The sequence below is a fragment of the Salvelinus fontinalis genome, chromosome 18 (assembly GCF_029448725.1).
Source record: "Salvelinus fontinalis isolate EN_2023a chromosome 18, ASM2944872v1, whole genome shotgun sequence".
NCBI classification, from domain to species: Eukaryota; Metazoa; Chordata; class Actinopteri; order Salmoniformes; family Salmonidae; genus Salvelinus; species Salvelinus fontinalis.
In genome coordinates this window covers 31,987,127-32,007,771 of record NC_074682.1, presented here as the reverse complement: position 1 = coordinate 32,007,771, position 20,645 = coordinate 31,987,127, and the positions used below count along the sequence as shown (strand labels likewise).

General features: G+C 40.7%; 1 protein-coding gene across 1 annotated transcript in view; it reads right to left on the bottom strand.

Moving 5' to 3' along the window:
* The window catches only part of LOC129815304 (fibroblast growth factor receptor substrate 2-like), a 53,131-nt gene extending 33,506 nt beyond the window's left edge, over positions 1 to 19,625 (bottom strand). Inside the window, exons 1-4 of the mRNA XM_055868986.1 lie at positions 19,226 to 19,625; positions 15,785 to 15,872; positions 8,064 to 8,250; positions 4,422 to 4,583 (exon numbers count right to left, since the gene is read on the bottom strand). Of these exons, the coding sequence (XP_055724961.1) occupies positions 4,422 to 4,583; positions 8,064 to 8,250; positions 15,785 to 15,850 (415 nt within the window). The 5' untranslated portion in view covers positions 15,851 to 15,872; positions 19,226 to 19,625. The remainder of the gene's footprint in view (positions 1 to 4,421; positions 4,584 to 8,063; positions 8,251 to 15,784; positions 15,873 to 19,225) is intronic.
* Between the last annotated feature and the right edge of the window lie 1,020 nt (positions 19,626 to 20,645).

The window sequence follows — 20,645 nt, the reverse complement described above, 5'->3', positions numbered from 1 at the left end:
TTCCAGTGGGTCAGAAGTCTACATACACTAAGTTGACTGTGCATTTAAACAGCTTGGAAAATTCCAGAAAATTATGTCATGGCTTTAGAAGCTTCTGATTGGCTAATTGACATAATTTGAGTCACTTGGAGGTGTACCTGTGGATGTATTTCAAGGCCTACCTTCAAACTCAGTGCCTCTTTGCTTGACATCATGGGAAAATCAAAAGAAATCAGCCAAGACCTCCACAAAAATTGTAGACCTCCACAAGTCTGGTTCATCCTTGGGAGCAATTTCCAAATGCCTGAAGGTACCATGTTCATCTGTACAAACAATAGTATGCAAGTCCAAACACCATGGGACCACGCAGCCGTCATACAGCTCAGGAAGGAGAGATGTCTCCTAGAGATGAACGTACTTTGGTGCGAAAAGTGCAAATCAATCCCAGAACAACAGCAAAGGACCTTGTGAAGATGCTGGAGGAAACAGGTACAAAAGTATATATATCCACAGTAAAACTAATCCTATGTCGATATAACCTGAAAGGCCACTCAGCAAGGAAGAAGTCACTGCTCCAAAACCGCCATAAAAAAGCCAAAACTACGGTTTGCCACTGCATATGGGGACAAAGATCGTACTTTTTGGAGAAATGTCCTCTGGTCTGATGAAACAGAAATCTAACTGTTTGACCATAATGACCATCGTTATGTTTGGAGGAAAGAGGGGGAGGCTTGCAAGCCGAAGAACACCATCCAAACCGTGAAGCACAGGAGTGGCAGCATCATGTTGTGGGGGTGCTTTGCTGCAGGAGGGACTGGTTCACTTCACAAAATAGATGGCATCATGAGGATGGAAAATTATGTGGATATATTGAAGCAACATCTCAAGACATCAGTCAGGAAGATAAAGCTTGGTCACAAATGGGTCTTCCAAATGGGCAATGACCCCAAGCATACTTCCAAAGTTGAGGCAAAATGGCTTAAGGACAACAAAGTCAAGGTATTGCAGTAGCCATCACAAAGCCCTGACCTCAATCCTATAGAAAATTTGTGTGCAGAACTGAAAAAGCGTGTGCGAGCAAGGAGGCCTACAAACCTGACTCAGTTACACCAGCTCTGTCAGGAGGAATGGGCCAAAATTCACACAACTTAATGTTGGAAGCTTGTGGAAGGCTACCCAAAACGTTTGACCCAAGTTAAACAATTTAAAGGCAATGCTACCAAATACTAAATTGAGTGTATGTAAACTTCTGACCCACTGGGAATGAGATGAAAGAAATAAAAGCTGAAATAAATCATTCTCTCTACTATTATTCTGACATTTCACATTCTTAAAATAAAGTGGTGATCCTAACTGACCTAAGACAGGGAATTTTTACTAGGATTAAATGTCAGGAATTGTGAAAACCTGAGTTTAAATGTACTTGGCTAAGGTGTATGTAAACTTCCGACTTCAATAGTATATATTTTTACCTCTATTTAACTAGTCAAGTCAGTTAAGAACAAATTCTTATTTACAATCACGGCCTACTTGTAAAGCCCCCCCCCCCCCCCCCCCCCCCCCGGCCAAACCAGGGTCTATAGTGACGCCTCTAGCACTGCGATGCAGTGCCTTAGACCGTTGTGCCACTCCAATGCTGCAGAAATGTTTTGGTACCCTTCCCCAGATCTGTGCTTCGACATAATCCTGTCTTGGAGCTCTACACACAATTCCTTAGACCTCATGGCTTGGTTTTTGCTCTAACATGCACTGTCATATCAAATCAAATTGTTTTTGTCACATGTTTCGAATACAACAGGTTCCGAATACAACCTTACCGTGAAATGCTTACTTACAAAGAAAGAGTTAAGAAAATATTTACTAAATAAACTAAAGTAAAAATATTCAAATAAAAATAAATAACACAAAACTAACAGGGCTACATAAAGGGGGTACCAGTCCCGAATCAATGTGTGGGGGTACAGGTTAGTCAAGTTATTTTGTACATGCAGGCAGGGGTAAAGTTACTATGCATAGATAATAAACAGCGAGTAGCAGCAGTGTAAAAACAAAGGGAGGGGGGTGTCTCAATGTAAATATTCCGGGTGGCCATTTGATTAATTGTTCAGCAGGCTTATGGCTTGTGGGTAGAAGCTGTTAACTTCCTATGGCTGTAGGGGCAGTATTGAGTAGCTTGGATGAAAGTTGCCCAGAGGTGCCCATCACAAACTGCCTGCTCCTCAGTCCCAGTTGCTAAGATATGCATATTATTATTCGTATTGGATAGAAAACACTCTGAAGTTTCTAAAACTGTTTGAATGATGTCTGTGAGTATAACAGAACTCATATGGCAGGCAAAAACCTGAGAAAAAATCCAAACAGTAAGTGGGAATTCTGAGGTTGGTCGATTTTCAACCAAGCCCCTATTGAATACACTGTGGGATATGGATGAGTTTGCACTTCCTACGGCTTCCACTAGATGTCAACAGTCTCTAGAACCTTGTCTGATGCCTCTACTGTGACGTGGGGCCGAAGGAGACAGGAATTAGTCAGGTCTATCATGACCTGACCATGCGCGTTCACATGAGAGGGAGCTCTGTTCCATCGCACATCTGAAGTCAGTGTAATTCTCCGGTTGGAACGTTACTGAAGATTTATGTTAAAAACATTCTAAAGATTGATTCAACACATCGTTTGACATGTTTCTACTGACTGTTACGGAACTTTTTGACATTTCGTCTGCTTTTAGTGAACGCGCTTCCTGACTTTGGATTTGTTTACCAAACACGCTAACAAAAATAGCTATTTGGACATAAATTATGGACATTACCGAACAAAACAAACATTTCTTGTGGAAGTGGGAGTCCTGGGAGTGCATTCCGACGAAGATCAGCAAAGGTAAGTGAAGATTTATAATGCTTTTTATGAGATTTGTTGACTGCACAATTTGGCGGGTAACTGTATGGCTTCCTTTTGTGGCTGAACGCTGTTCTCAGATTATTGAATATTGTGCTTTTGCTGTAAAGCTTTTTTGTAATCTGACACAGCGGTTGCATTAAGAACAAGTGTATCTTTAATTCTATGTAAAACATCTATCTTTCATCAAAGTTTATGATGAATATTTATGTTATTTGACGTGGCTCTCTGCAATTTCTCAGGATATTTTGGAGGCATTTCTGAACATGGCACCAATGTAAACTGAGGTTTTTGGATATAAATATGAACTTTATCGAACAAAACATATATGTATTGTGTAACATGAAGTCCTACGAGTGTCATCTGATGAAGATCATCAAAGGTTAGTGATTAATTTTATCTCTATTTCTGCTTTTTGTGAATCCTGTCTTTGGCTGGGAAAATGACTGTGCTTTTCTGTGATTTTGCGGTGACCTAACATAATCGTTTGTGGTGCTTTCGTGGTAAAGCCTATTTGAAATCGGACACTTTGGTGCGATTAACAACAAGATTACCTTTAAAATTGTATAAAATACATGTATGTTTGAGGAATTTTAATTATGAGATTTCTGTTTGAATTTGGCGCCCTGCACTTTCACTGGCTGTTGTCATATCATCCCGTTAACGGGATTGCAGCCATAAGAAGTTTAAGGAGCCTTTTGTTCCTAGACTTGGCGCTCCGGTACTGCTTGCAGTGCGGTAGCAGAGAGAACAGTCTATGATTTGGGTGACTGGAGTCTGACAACTGTGGGACCTTTCCAAATCATGTCCAATCAATTGAATTTATCACAGGTGGACTCCAATCAAGTTGTAGAAACAGCTCAAGGATGATCAATTTTGAGTCTCATATTAAAGGGTCTGAATACTTATGTAAATAAGGTATTTCTGTTTTTAATTTTTTATAAATTTGAAAAAATATTGAAAACAGTTTTTGTTTTGTCATCATGGGGTATTGTGTGTAAATTGGTGAGTAAAAAAGTTAATTTAATACATTTTAGAATAAAGCAGTAACGTAACAAAATGTGGAAAAAGTGAAGGTGTCTGAATCCATTCCGAATGCACCGTACATATCTACCACAAATACCTTGTACCCCTGCACACTGATCTAATACTGGTACTCCTTGTATATAGTTCCATTCTTGTATATTTTATTCGTTGTGTTACTATAATTTTTCAACTCTGGATTGTTAGGAAGGGCTCGTAAGCATTTCACGTTAAAGTCTACACATGTTGTATTTGCTGCATGTGACAAATATAATTCGATTTTGGATTTAAGCAACAATAAAAGTAACGGTTAAGGCTTTGTATTTGGGACATGTGACAAATGAAATGTTATTTGATTTTCTTTCGACACCAGATCCCTGCTATCTGGAATTATTACTGTTTTTCGCCCAACTCTTTTCCAACACATATTCTCAGCTATTGCTCCACATCTGTCCTGTATTACTGTGAAATTACATTTTACATTCTGTGTTTGTGTGTGTGTTTGTATCTGTGTTTGTGCTTACTGTTGGGTGTCTGTGGTGTTCGAGGAATGTCTATCTCTCGTGCGTGTCCGCTGCCGGTCATGATCATAGGCTCCTCCACCACATTGATACTGTTGCACTGCATCAGCTCCTGGAGGAGGTTGAAAATCTCCTCCGCACGAGAACATTTAAACGCAAAGATCCCTGCATGACCACAGAGAAAACACACAAAGTTGAAGTCAGAAGTTTACATACACCTTAGCCAAGTACATTTAAACTCAGGTTTTCACAATTCCTGACATTTAATCCTAATAACAATTCCCTGTCTTAGGTCAGTTAGGATCACCACTTCATTTTAAGAATGTGAAATGTCAGAATAATAGTAGAGAGAATGATTTATTTCAGCTTTTATTTCTTTCATCACATTCCCAGTGGGTCAGAAGTTTACATACACTCAATTAGTATTTGGTAGCATTGCCTTTAAATTGTTTAACTTGGGTCAAACGTTTCAGGTAGCCTTCCACAAGCTTCCCACAATAAGTTGGGTGAATTTTGGCCCATTCCTCCAGACAGAGTTGGTATAACTGTGTCAGGTTTGTAGGCCTCCTTGCTCGCACACGCTTTTTCAGTTCTGCACAAACATTTTCTATAGGATTGAGGTCAGGGCTTTGTGATGGCCACTCTAATAGCTTGACTTTGTTGTCCTTAAGCCATTTTGCCACAACTTTGGAAGTATGCTTGGGGTCATTGTCCATTTGGAAGACCCATTTGCGACCAAGCTTTAACTTCCTGACTGATGTCTTGAGATGTTGCTTCACATATCCACATCATTTTCCATCCTCATGATGCCATCTATTATGTAAAGTACACCAGTCCCGCCTGCAGCAAAGCGCCACCACAACATGATACTGCCACCCCCGTTCTTCACGGTTTCGATGGTGTTCTTCGGCTTGCAAGCCTCCCCCTTTTTCCTCCAAACAAAATTATGGTCATTATGGCCAAACAGTTCGATTTTTGTTTCATCAGACCAGATGACATTTCTCCAAAAAAGTACGATCTTTGTCCCCATGTGCAGTTGCAAACCGTAGTCTGGCTTTTTTATGGCGGTTTTGGAGCAGTGGCTTCTTCCTTGCTGAGCGGCCTTTCAGGTTATGTCGACACAGGACTCGTTTTACTGTGGATATATATACTTTGGACCTGTTTCCTCCAGCATCTTCACAAGGTCCTTTGCTGTTGTTCTGGGATTGATTTGCACTTTTCACACCAAAGTACGTTAATTTCTACGAGCAGGACGCGTCTCCTTCCGGAGCGGTATGACGGCTACGTGGACCCGTGGTGCTTATACTTGCGTACTATTGTTTGTATAGATGAACGTGGTACCTTCAGGCATTTGGAAATTGCTCCCTAGGATGAACCAGACTTGTGGAGGTCTACAATTTTTTTCTGAGGTCTTGGCTGATTTCTTTTGATTTTCCCATGATGTCAAGCAAAGAGGCACTGAGTTTGAAGGTAGGCCTTGAAATACATCCACAGGTACACCTCCAATTGACTCAAATTATGTCAATTAGCCTATCAGAAGCTTCTAAAGCCATGACAGAATTTTCCAAGCTGTTTAAATGCACAGTCAACTTAGTGATGTAAACTTCTGACCCACTGGAATTGTCATACAGTGAATTATAAGTGAAATAATCTGTCCGTAAACAATTGTTGGAAAAATTACTTGTGTCATGCACAAATTAGATATCCTAACCGTCTTGCCAAAACTATAGTTTGTTAACAAGAAATGTGTGGAGTGGTTGAAAAACAAGTTTTAATGACTCCAACCTAAGTGTATGTAAACTTCCGACTTCGACTGTACATACAGTGGGGAGAACAAGTATTTGATACACTGCCGATTTTGCAGGTTTTCCTACTTACAAAGCATGTAGAGGTCTGTAATTTTTATCATAGGTACACTACAACTGTGAGAGACGGAATCTAAAACAAAAATCCAGAAAATCACATTGTATGATTTTTAAGTAATTAATCAGCATTTTATTGCATGACATAAGCATTTGATACATCATAAAAGCAGAACTTAATATTTGGTACAGAAACCTTTGTTTGCAATTACAGAGATCATACGTTTCCTGTAGTTCTTGACCAGGTTTGCACACACTTCAGCAGGGATTTTGGCCCACTCCTCCATACAGACCTTCTCCAGATCCTTCAGGTTTCGGGGCTGTCACTGGGCAATACGGACTTTCAGCTCCCTCCAAAGATTTTCTATTGGATTCAGGTCTGGAGACTGGCTAGGCCCCTCCAGGACCTTGAGATGCTTCTTACGGAGCCACTCCTTAGTTGCCCTGGCTGTGTGTTTCGGGTCGTTGTCATGCTGGAAGACCCAGCCACGACCCATCTTCAATGCTCTTACTGAGGGAAGGAGGTTGTTGGCCAAGATCTCGCGATACATGGCCCCATCCATCCTCCCCTCAATACGGTGCAGAAGTCCTGTCCCCTTTGCAGAAAAGCATCCCCAAAAAATGATGTTTCCACCTCCATGCTTCACGGTTGGGATGGTGTTCTTGGGGTTGTACTCATCCTTCTTCTTCCTCCAAACACGGCGAGTGGAGTTTAGACCAAAAAGCTCTATTTTTGTCTCATCAGACCACATGACCTTCTCCCATTCCTCCTCTGGATCATCCAGATGGTCATTGGCAAACTTCGGACGGGCCTGGACATGCGCTGGCTTGAGCAGGGGGACCTTGCGTGCGCTGCAGGATTTTAGTCCATGACGGCGTAGTGTGTTACTAATGGTTTTCTTTGAGACTGTGGTCCCAGCTCTCTTCAGGTCATTGACCAGGTCCTGTCATGTAGTTCTGGGCTGATCCCTCACCTTCCTTATGATCATTGATGCACCACGAGGTGAGATCTTGCATGGAGCCCCAGACCGAGGGTGATTGACCGTCATCTTGAACTTCTTCCATTTTCTAATAATTGCGCCAACAGTTGTTGCCTTCTCACCAAGTTGCTTGCCTATTGTCCTGTAGCCCATCCCAGCCTTGTGCAGGTCTACAATTTTATCCCTGATGTCCTTACACAGCTTTCTGGTCTTGGCCATTGTGGAGAGGTTGGAGTCTGTTTGATTGAGTGTGTGGACAGGTGTCTTTTATACAGGTAACGAGATCAAACAGGTGCAGTTAATACAGGTAATGAGTGGAGAACAGGAGGACTTCTTAAAGAAAAACTAACAGGTCTGTGAGAGCCGGAAGTTTTACTGGTTGGTAGGTGATCAAATACTTATGTCATGCAATAAAATGCTAAATAATTACTTAAAAATCATACAATGTGATTTTCTGGATTTTTGTTTTAGATTCCGTCTCTCACAGTTGAAGTGTACCTATGATAAAAATGACAGACCTCTAAATGCTTTGTAAGTAGGAAAATATGCAAAATCGGCAGTGTATCAAATACTTGTTCTCCCCACTGTATATATGTTATCTTAAACTAATCTAAAACTGTTGTTGTTTGAAAGCAAAGATTCCTGACCAAAAATAATTTATCCCATTCCAATTGTGGTTCATTTTCATACAAAAGTAGAACAGAAACGTTGCCCTTATTCAGCACTGTATGTACACACATCTCATAGGGCAACATTTTGTAATACCTATGTACTAATAACTAGGCCAGTTGGTTCAGACTCACCCTGTCCAGTCTGACAGCGCCGGCCACTCTCGAATGAGAAGAGGTTGGAGTCGTAGCCATAGCGCCGCAGACATAGGTAGGGCCACCGGATGGCATCCCTCTTGCGTGTGTGCAGGATGAGCTCGGTCTGGGTGAGCTCCATGGTCCCTGAACCCAACTCATTCCCCTCATCATCCACATTGGTCACCTGCCATGGGAAAATACCAATAAGTAAGGTACCCGTTTGTGGTCCCACTTTAAACAAGTTACAATTTATAAAGGATTTATATAGCATACATATAGTCTCCATAAGCACAACATAGATCAGTGGTCACCAACCGGTCGATCTTCAAGGCATTCCTAGTCGATCACCAAACATTTCTGTAGAAAAGCCAACGAGAATGCATAAAGGTTTGCTCTACTTTTTTTGGTGTTGCACTGTTGGCGGTACAGTGTCTTGCAAAAGTCACCCTTGGCATTTTTCCTATTTTGTTGCATTACAACCTGTAATTTAAATTGATTTCTATTTCATGTAATGGACATACACAAAATAGTCCAAATTGATGAAGTGAAATGGGGAAGAAAAATTTTAAAAAATTCTACAAACTAAAGAACTGAAAAGTGGTGCATGCATACAGTGGGGCAAAAAAGTATTTAGTCAGCCACCAATTGTGCAAGTTCTCCCACTTAAAAAGATGAGAGAGGCCTGTAATTTTCATCATAGGTACACTTCAACTATGACATACAAAATGAGAAAAAAAATCCAGAAAATCACATTGTAGGATTTTTTATGAATTTATTTGCAAATTATGGTGGAAAATAAGTATTTGGTCACCTACAAACAAGCAAGATTTCTGGCTCTCACAGACCTGTAACTTCTTCTTTAAGAGGCTCCTCTGTCCTCCACTCATTACCTGTATTAATGGCACCTGTTTGAACTTGTTATCACTCTCCACAACCTCAAACAGTCCCACTCCAAACTCCACTATGGCAAAGACCAAAGAGCTGTCAAAGGACACAAGACATAAAATTGTAGACCTGCACCAGGCTGGGAAGACTGAATCTGCAATAGGTAAGCAGCTTGGTTTGAAGAAATCAACTGTGGGAGCAATTATTAGGAAATGGAAGACATACAAGACCACTGATAATCTCCCTCGATCTGGGGCTCCACGCAAGATCTCACCCCGTGGGGTCAAAATGATCACAAGAACGGTGAGCAAAAATCCGAGAACCACACGGGGGGACCTAGTGAATGACCTGCAGAGAGCTGGGACCAAAGTAACAAAGCCTACCATCAGTAACACACTACGCCGCCAGGGACTCAAATCCTGCAGTGCCAGACGTGTCCCCCTGCTTAAGCCAGTACATGTCCAGTCCCATCTGAAGTTTGCTAGAGAGCATTTGGATGATCCAGAAGAAGATTGGGAGAATGTCATATGTTCAGATGAAACCAAAATATAACTTTTTGGTAAAAACTCAACTCGTCGTGTTTGGAGGACAAAGAATGCTGAGTTGCATCCAAAGAACACCATACCTACTGTGAAGCATGGGGGTGGAAACATCATGCGTTGGGGCTGTTTTTCTGCAAAGGGACCAGAACGACTGATCCGTGTAAAGGAAAGAATTAATGGGGCCATGTATCGTGAGATTTTGAGTGAAAACCTCCTTCCATCAGCAAGGGCTTTGAAGATGAAACGTGGCTGGGTCTTTCAGCATGACAATGATCCCAAACACACCGCCCGGGCAACGAAGGAGTGGCTTCGTAAGAAGCATTTCAAGGTCCTGGAGTGGCCTAGCCAGTCTCCAGATCTCAACCCCATAGAAATTCTTTGGAGGGAGTTGAAAGTCCGTGTTTCCCAGCAACAGCCCCAAAACATCACTGCTCTAGAGGAGATCTGCATGGAGGAATGGGCCAAAATACCAGCAACAGTGTGTGAAAACCTTGTGAAGACTTACAGAAAACATTTGACCTCTGTCATTGCCAACAAAGGCTATATAACAAAGTATTGAGATAAACGTTTGTTATTGACCAAATACTTATTTTTCACCATAATTTGCAAATAAATTCATAAAAAATCCTACAATGTGATTTTCTGGATTTTTTTCTCTCATTTTGTCTGTCATAGTTGAAGTGTACCTATGATGAAAATTACAGGCCTCTCGTCTTTTTAAGTGGGAGAACTTGCACAATTGGTGGCTGACTAAATACTTTTTTGCCCCACTGTATATATTCACCCCCTTTGCAATGAAGCCCCTAAATAAGATCTGGTGCAACCAATTACCTTCAGAAGTCACATAGTTAGTTGAATAAAGTCCAACGGTGTGCAATCTAAGTGTCACATGATCTGTCAAATTATCTCAGTATATATACACACCTGTTCTGAAAAGTCCCAAAGTTTGCAACACCACTAAGCAAGGGGCACCACCAAGCAAGCGGCACCATGAAGACCAAGGAGCTCTCCAAACAGGTCAGGGACAAAGTTGTGGAGAAAAAATCCAGAAAACACACTACGCCGCCAGGGACTCAAATCCTGCAGTGCTAGATCAGGGTTGGGTTATAAAAAAATATCAGAAACTTTGAATATCCCACGGAGCACCATTAACCTGTCTAGGATGAGAGTGCCGCTAGCGGCACTCCCCCCCCACCCCCACTGAAAAACCAGTGCCGCGAAATTCAAAAAAAATATATTTTTTAAATATTTAACTTTCACACATTAAAGTCCAATACAGCTAATGAAAGACACAGATCTTGTGAATCCAGTCAACATGTCCGATTTTTAAAATGTTTTACAGGGAAGACACAATATGTAAAGATGTACATCTATTATCTAAAAACACATTAGCATAATCCACCATCTTTTATTTGTCCACCAACACCAGTAGCTATCACCAATTTGGCTAAACTAAGATATTTATAGCCCCTAACCAAGAAAAAAACTCATCAGATGACAGTCTGATAACATATTTATGGTATGGGATAGGTTTTGTTAGAAAAAAGTGCATATTTCAGGTAGATGGCATAGGTTACAATTGCACCCACCGTCACAAATGGAATAGAAAAACTACTTAGAGCAACGTGTTTACCTACTTACTAATCATCAAACATTTCGTAAAAATACACAGCATACACGAATCGAAAGACACAGATCCTGTGAATACAGACAATATTTCAGATTTTCTAAGTGTCTTACAGCGAAAACACAATAAATCGTTATATTAGCATAGCACATAGCACATAGCAGCCCAGCATTGATTCTAGCCAAAGTGAGCGATAAAAGTCAACATCGCCAAAATATATTAATTTTTTCACTAACCTTCTCAGAATTCTTCAGATGACACTCCTGTAACATCATATTACACAATCCATATAGAGTTTGATCGAAAATGTTTATATTTAGCCACCAAAATCATGGTTAGACAATGTGAAATGTAGCTCAGCTGGTCAGAAAATGTCCATGCGCCACTTAGACAGTGATCTACTCTTATACATAAATACTCATAAACGTGACTAAAAAATATAGGGTGGACAGGGATTGATAGACAATTTAATTCTTAATACAATCGCGGAATTACATTTTTTAAATTATCCTTACTTTTCAATACAGTTTGTGCCAAGCGAAGCTACGTCAAAAAACATGGCGTCCTAAGCCACTAACATTTTTCGACAGAAACACGATTTATCATAATAAAAATGTCCTACTTTGAGCTGTTCTTCCATCAGTATCTTGGGCAAAGGATCCTTTCTTGGGTCCAATCGTCTTTTGGTGGAAAGCTGTCCTCTTGCCATGTGGAAATGCCAACTGCGTTCGGGATGAACTGGAAGCGTGCCCAGCAATTTACAGCGTTTCAGAAATAAATGTCCCAAAATCGCACTAAACGGATATAAATTGCTATAAAACGCTTTAAATTAACTACCTTATGATGTTTTTAACTCCCATAACGAGTAGAAACATGACCAGAGTAATATTACTCCCTCCACTAATGCTTGGAACAAGTGCGGGTCGATGTCCTCCACGCGCATTACGCAGCAAGAAAAGACTTGCTAGCTACAGGTTTTTTTAATTTATAGTGCCTGTGAACGCGCAATCGACCCCATTCAAATCGTCATCACGTAAAGGCATCCAGGGGAAGACGTAAGCAGTGTCCGTATAGTCATAGCAATAACAGTGCCCTTTTAACTGACTCCAGAACAGTGGCCAAAATATCTGAAATCTGACTCCATGTCAGGGAAATTGCTGTAGAATGGGCTCTGTTCCACTTAGAGACAAAATTTCAACTCCTATAGAAACTATAGACTGTTTTCTATCCAATAATAATAATAATATGCATATTGTACGATCAAGAACTTTGTGGGAAGCCGTTTCAAAAATTACACGATTAGCATAAATAGTCACAACAGCGCCCCCATCCTCAACAGGTTAAATCCATTATTAAAAAATGGAAAGAATATGGCACAACAATAAACCTGCCAAGACAGGGCTGCCCACCAAAACTCACGGACCAGGCAAGGATGGCATTCATCAGAGAGGCAACAAAGAGACCAAAGATAACCCTGAAAGAGCTGCAAAGCTCCACAGCGGAGATTGGAGTATCTGTCCATAGGACCACTTTAAGCCGTACACTCCACAGAGCTGGGCTTTACGGAAGAGTGGCTTGAGAAAAAGCCATTGCTTAAAGAACAAAATAAGCAAACACGTTTGGTGTTCGCCAAAAGGTAGGTGGGAGACTCCCCAACCATATGGAAGAAGCTACTCTGGTCAGATGAGACTAAAATTTAGCTTTTTGGCCATCAAGGAAAACGCTATGTCTGGCGCAAACCCAACACCTCTCATCACCCCGAGAGCACCATCCCCACAGTGAAGCATGGTGGTGGCAGCATCATGCTGTGGGGATGTTTTTCATTGGCAGGGACTGGGAAACTGGTCAGAATTGAAGGACTGATGGATGGCACTAAATACAGAGAAATTCTTTGGGAAACCTGTTTCAGTCTCTCAGAGATTTGAGACTGGGACAGAGGTTCACCTTCCAGCAGGACAATGACCCTAAGCATCCTGCTAAAGCAACATGCAAGTGGATTAAGGGGAAACATTTAAATGTCTTGGAATGGCCTAGTCAAAGCCCAGACCTCAATCCAATTGAGAATCTGTGGTATGACTTAAAGATTGCTGTACACCTATGGAACCCATCCAACTTGAAGGAGCTGGAACAATTTTGCCTTGAAGAATGGGCAACAATCCCAGTGGCTAGATGTGCCAAGCTTATAGAGAAATACCCCAAGAGACTTGCAGCTGTAATAGTGGTGAATAGTTATGCACGCTCAAGTTTTGTTTTTTTGTCTAATTTCTTGTTTGTTTCACAATAAAAAATATTTTGTATCTTCAAAGTGGTAGGCATGTTGTGTAAATCAAATGATACAAACCCCCAAAAAATCTATACATTTTAATTCCAGTTGTAAGGCAACAAAATAGGAAAAATGCCAAGGGGGTGAATACTTTCGCAAGCCACTGTAGGTGCGCTTGATTCAGAAGCCCTGCGCACCAGGAAGGCAAAGTGTTCCCCTTTTGAACCAATTAATTTGTGTGAAAAGACAGCAAAGCTTGGTAATAGCCTACGTGACATTTCATTACTTTTACAACTATGACCAGAGAGAGACTGTCAAAGAATACAGCAAAGAGCTACTGTTTTAATGAGTGAGTTCATGTCTAAGTTTTTATTCAGCACTGTCAACACTGTTTTTATTCAACACTATAACAAAACATAAAACGCAGTTCTCTATACTTCCACTTGCACTGCAATAAATGATAAGCCAAGTGTATCGATAGCCTTGTGTTTTTATTATTATTAGCAGTCATTGCTTCTATTTTAATATGAAGGAATATTTCACTTTCTCTGGTCATAGGAACAACATGAATTTGTGCCTGAGGCAGATGCGGTGCGACTCGAGTTTTGCTATCAGGTGGAAGATGGTGTCCGCTCTCTCTGGTCAGTATCACCGGAGGAATTACTTTTTTATTTTTTATTTTACTAGGCAATTCAGTTAAAAACAAATTCTTATTTACAATGACGGCCCACCAGGGAACAGTGGCCGTCATTGTAAATAAGAATTTGTTCATAACTGACTTGCCTAGTTAAATAAAATAAAAAAATGTCATTCCTCCGGAAGGGGCAGCACAACAGATTTTTACCTTTTCAGCTCGGGGATTCAATCCAGCAACCTTTCGGTTACTGGCCCAACGCTCTAGCCACTAGGCTACCTGCCGCCACAGGAAAGGAAGGAAAGAGCATGGACAGTGAAAGGCAGACCCTCTGCTGCTCTCTCCCTCCCTTCCTCCGCTGAGGCTAAAGCCGTGTTCAAAATAACTGGGAACTCGGAAATCTCTGACTTCCGACTTCAGTGCATTCAAGACAACTGGGAACTTGGGAAAAAACGAGATCCGACTGTGAAAAAAAGTTTAACTAGGCAATTCAGTTAAAAACAAATTCTTATTTACAATGACGGCCCACCAGGGAACAGTGGCCGTCATTGTAAATAAGAATTTGTTCATAACTGACTTGCCTAGTTAAATAAAATAAAAAAATGTCATTCCTCCGGAAGGGGCAGCACAACAGATTTTTACCTTTTCAGCTCGGGGATTCAATCCAGCAACCTTTCGGTTACTGGCCCAACGCTCTAGCCACTAGGCTACCTGCCGCCACAGGAAAGGAAGGAAAGAGCATGGACAGTGAAAGGCAGACCCTCTGCTGCTCTCTCCCTCCCTTCCTCCGCTGAGGCTAAAGCCGTGTTCAAAATAACTGGGAACTCGGAAATCTCTGACTTCCGACTTCAGTGCATTCAAGACAACTGGGAACTTGGGAAAAAACGAGATCCGACTGTGAAAAAAAGTCGGAAACTGGCATCTTTCTAGAGCTCCAACTTTCCGACTTGAAGATCACTGACGTCATGATTTGACCTAATTTTTCCCCCCAGAGTTCCCAGTTGTCTTGAAAGCACCATGTCCATCAGATGCAGGTACCATCAGTCCAGTCAAATAAAAAAGCGAACTTTTTGCAAATTATTTCAATTTATGGTCAGCTGTGCCTCGCAAGTGCTACACAAACTGATCTATTTTGTTATAAAGCTCAAGTTTTCAAATGTAATATGGTCTGAGAAAAACAATATTGTCAGGGCAGACATATACAGTATATAGTGAATATGCTGTGATAATGTATGCGGCCTAGTGCACAAACGTCATTCCTACAGAACTGTTTTTATTAGGTTAATGTTACATTTTTTAAGTAATATTTTTTTATTTTTTTTATCTGAGCGTTAGATCTCGGCTTGCTTTTTGACTGCGAAAGTGATCTCGACTCAGAAAAGGTTGGTGACCACTGACATAGATGCAGAGCATAAATCTGTGTCTAAATTAAGACAGATTATTGTATTTGGAAGTACATAATGCAGTCACTATATGTAAACAAAAGGTAATATAGTACAGTACATTTCACTGCACCTATCCAGTATTTGACAAGCTATATATATATATATATATATATTTTTTTTTTACAGATATTAGGCATCAATAGATAGCTGGATAGCTGACTATCCACTGTTATAACCGAGCCATAATAGCCAGGTGTATAGGACAAAAGCACAACAGCAAAGAAAAGCTCATCATAACATAAAACACCATAGACTAGGTATCTGATCAAATCAAATACACCACACACTAGGGCGGCCAATATATGAGGGTTTAGAAAGGAACCTTGAATTTAGTGAGATGGTTGTCTTGGATAGGGTCTCTGTATAGACAGCTCCAACAGCTCCCCATAGCTCAGCAGGACAGCTGAAACCTACAGTACAAAGAAAAAGATAAGATAGATGTTATCCCATGAACACACACACACACTGTAGAGGAGTGGGACCAAAGACCTATGAACGATTTCATTAGAACATTTTGATACAAGGAAAATCAAATCAAAGTTTATTTGTCACATGCGCTGTAGACCTTACAGTGAAATGCTTACTTGCAGGCTCTAACCAATAGTGCAAAAAAGGTATTAGGTGAAAAATAGGTAAGTAAAGAAATAAAAAACAAAGTGAAAAATAACAGTAGCGAGGCTATATACAGTAGCGAGGCTATAAAAGTAGCGAGGCTACATACAGACACCGGTTAGTCAAGCTGATTTGAGGTAGTATGTACAGTGGGGCAAAAAAGTATTTAGTCAGCCACCAATTGTGCAAGTTCTCCCACTTAAAAAGATGAGAGAGGCCTGTAATTTTCATCATAGGTACGTACACTTCAACTATGACAGACAAAATGAGAAAAAAAATCCAGAAAATCACATTGTAGGATTTTTAATTTATTTATTTGCAAATTATGGTGGAAAATAAGTATTTGGTCAATAACAAAAGTTTATCTCAATACTTTGTTATATACAGCCCCAAAGCATGATGTTTCCACCCCCATGCTTCACAGTAGGTATGGTGTTCTTTGGATGCAACTCAGCATTCTTTGTCCTCCAAACACGACGAGTTGAGTTTTTACCAAAAAGTTATATTTTGGTTTCATCTGACCATATGACATTCTCCCAATCTTTTTGTTGGCAATGACAGAGGTCAAACGTTTTCTGTAAGTCTTCACAAGGTTTTCACACACTGTTGCTGGTATTTTGGCCCATTCCTCCATGCAGATCTCCTCTAGAGCAGTGATGTTTTGGGGCTGTTGCTGGGAAACACGGACTTTCAACTCCCTCCAAAGATTTTCTATGGGGTTGAGATCTGGAGACTGGCTAGGCCACTCCAGGACCTTGAAATGCTTCTTACGAAGCCACTCCTTCGTTGCCCGGGCGGTGTGTTTGGGATCATTGTCATGCTGAAAGACCCAGCCACGTTTCATCTTCAAAGCCCTTGCTGATGGAAGGAGGTTTTCACTCAAAATCTCACGATACATGGCCCCATTCATTCTTTTCTTTACACGGATCAGTCGTTCTGGTCCCTTTGCAGAAAAACAGCCCCAACGCATGATGTTTCCACCCCCATGCTTCACAGTAGGTATGGTGTTCTTTGGATGCAACTCAGCATTCTTTGTCCTCCAAACACGACGAGTTGAGTTTTTACCAAAAAGTTATATTTTGGTTTCATCTGAACATATGACATTCTCCCAATCTTCTTCTGGATCATCCAAATGCTCTCTAGCAAACTTCAGACGGGCCTGGACATGTACTGGCTTAAGCACGGGGACACGTCTGGCACTGCAGGATTTGAGTCCCTGGCGGCGTAGTGTGTTACTGATGGTAGGCTTTGTTACTTTGGTCCCAGCTCTCTGCAGGTCATTCACTAGGTCCCCACGTGTGGTTCTGGGATTTTTGCTCACCGTTCTTGTGATCATTTTGACCCCACGTGGTGAGATCTTGCGTGGAGCCCCAGATCGAGGGAGATTATCAGTGGTCTTGTATGTCTTCCATTTCCTAATAATTGCTCCCACAGTTGATTTCTTCAAACCAAGCTGCTTACCTATTGCAGATTCAGTCTTCCCAGCCTGGTGCAGGTCTACAATTTTATGTCTGGTGTCCTTTGACAGCTCTTTGGTCTTTGCCATAGTGGAGTTTGGAGTGGGACTGTTTGAGGTTGTGGAGAGGTGTCTTTTATACTGATAACAAGTTCAAACAGGTGCCATTAATACAGGTAATGAGTGGAGGACAGAGGAGCCTCTTAAAGAAGAAGTTACAGGTCTGTGAGAGCCAGAAATCTTGCTTGTTTGTAGGTGACCAAATACTTATTTTCCACCATAATTTGCAAATAAATTCATAAAAAATCCTACAATGTGATTTTCTGGATTTTTTTTCTCATTTTGTATGTCATAGTTGAAGTGTACCTATGATGAAAATTACAGGCCTCTCTCATCTTTTTAAGTGGGAGAACTTGCACAATTGGTGGCTGACTAAATACTTTTTTGCCACACTGTACATGTAGATATGGTTAAAGTGACTATGCATATATGATGAACAGAGAGTAGCAGATCAGCACTCCTGTAGGAGATCCAGCACTAGCAGATCCAGCACTCTAGATCAGCACTCCTGTAGGAGATCCAGCACTAGCAGATCCAGCACTCTAGATCAGCACTCCTGTAGGAGATCCAGCACTCTAGATCAGCACTCCTACTTTATAAATACGGACCCAGGTTGACATTTTATTGTTTTTACCTACAGTGTTTTTTTGTTGAGTAAAACAACTAAATTATCAACCAAACTGAGTATGAAGTAGACTAGGCCTAACTCATCACTCGTATAACAGGGATAAATGAAAAAAAAAAAAATCCAAGATACAACCTTAGAAGTGTGGGTGATGAATCCAAGGTGTTTAGTGTAGTCTGGTGCCACCCTTGGGCCCAGACATAAATAACAGCATGTCAGCTGGCCCAGATATGAGTATTTCCACTACTATGATACATTATTTATTTGAATTGATGGTCAACATGCATTTGTGTTGCATTTGCTGCATTACCATGTGTATTAGGCCTACTATGTTATAATTTCAATAACGGACTACTGAGACAAACAGACTAACATGTTTGTGTGCAATCCCCCTAATCAAACTGCACTGTCAATAGACACACCAGCTGTCAGTATGACTTACATGCCCATAATAAGAGACAAATAGCCTATAATAATGCTTTGATCATTCATACACGGGATTTTTGTTAGGGTTAGCCTACACAAAATGAATACACAATATTACTACTGTAATCCTTTGTGGTGTTTCTAATCTCATATAGCTAAGTAGCCTATATCACCATACTGACTATGTGATCCCGATGTGATATCCTGAGTTATTAAACGGGATGAAAATGTAATTATTTTTCAAAAGAGATACTATAGCTAGCGATAGGTCCCTTATTACGGATTTCCTTTCGCCAGCTAAACACTAAGACAACGCAACACACGGGAAACTGTAAAAAATAAAATACAATGAATCGACGTCGCCATACAAACGCACAATGACAGCGAAAGCGTTTATAAATGTGCAGCGCAGCAGCCGAGCAGGTATAACTGTAGAGGAACACAGACAGCTGTTTTGTATGAAACACTGCACACCGACATTGTTTAGCCTATCTGTGAAAATGGGAGGGGACACATGGGAGAAAGCCATATCGCAGATATAACAGGTTTACTAAAGGAAACATACAGCAGCGGTTGCTACTCACATGTTTGGCAAGGATTGTTATGCGAGACGAGAATGATCAAGACTGCAAATTGTTGTCAACGGTGATTGCGAGAGGAGCTGGTCATATACGCGTCGGTTTATGATGCTAGTATTGTATATGACACTTGTTTAAATAAGAAAGGAAAATAAATTATCTGAAAATAAAGCAATAAACTGTTGTTTTTATTTTATTTACGCCCCCCCTGCTGCAGCACGGGCCTCTCTTTGACATTTCCCGACCACGGGGTTGAGAGTTCACAATCAGACAACGAGGTTTTGTGGAGCGACAAGAAGGTATAGAAAGCTGGAGGACTGAATGTGACGCTAAGGTGTGACTATGATTTGCTATAGGACGATGTGTTAGATGCAGGGCCCGTCCTGGCGGGTCTGCCGCCCGAGGTGAGACCAAAAATGTGCAGCCCCTACAAGAATAGTCACAGTAAGCAAATTCACGTTTAAAAGACGTCTAAAATACGGATTTTATCCAGACGTTGAAGTTAGTTTCAATTTAGGTTCTGAATGAAAGGTGAAAATACGTATTTTCAAGACTTTGAAATCAGGTTCATTTTCAGTTCTGAATGAGAGTTGAAATACGTAAATTATAGACATCTATGTTTGGGCCAAATCAAGGCTGGTTCAGACCGGACAAAATCTGAACAAAACATAGACATCTATGATTGGTTCAGATTTGGACCGGACTGGACCAAAAACCAACGTCCATGGACGTGGAAGTCAAGGCCAGAGTTATAGCCTAAAGCAGGGATGGGCAACTCCAGTACACAGGTCCGGAAAAGTGTCACACTTTTTCCCCATCCCAAGTCAACACAATGAATTAAGCTAATTCTAAACTGAAGATTATGATTAGTTGATTATTGGAGTCACATGTGTTAGCAGGAGCTGGGGTAAAAGTGTCACACCATCCAAGCCCCAGAGAACTGGAGTTGCCCATCCCTGGCCTACAGTGTTGCCTGACATTTTATTTTAGGAATGCCGAATCTACACTACCGGTCAAAAGTTTTAGAACACCTACACATTCAAGGGTTTTTCTTTATTTTTATACATTTCTACATTGTAGAATAATAGTGAAGACATCAAAACTATGAAATAACACATCATGTAGTAATCATGTACCATGTAGTAATCATGTAGTAATCAAAAATAAGAATTTGTTCTTAACTGACTTACCTAGTTAAATAAAGGTACATACATACATACATATATATATATATATATATATATATATATATATATATATATATATAAATGTGTTAAACAAATCTAAATATATTTTATATTTGAGATTCTAGAAATAGCCACCCTTTGCCTTGATGACAGTTTTGCACACCCTTGGCATTCTCTCCTCCAGCTTCACATGGAATGCTTTTCCAACAGTCTTGAAGGAGTTCCCACATATGCTGAGC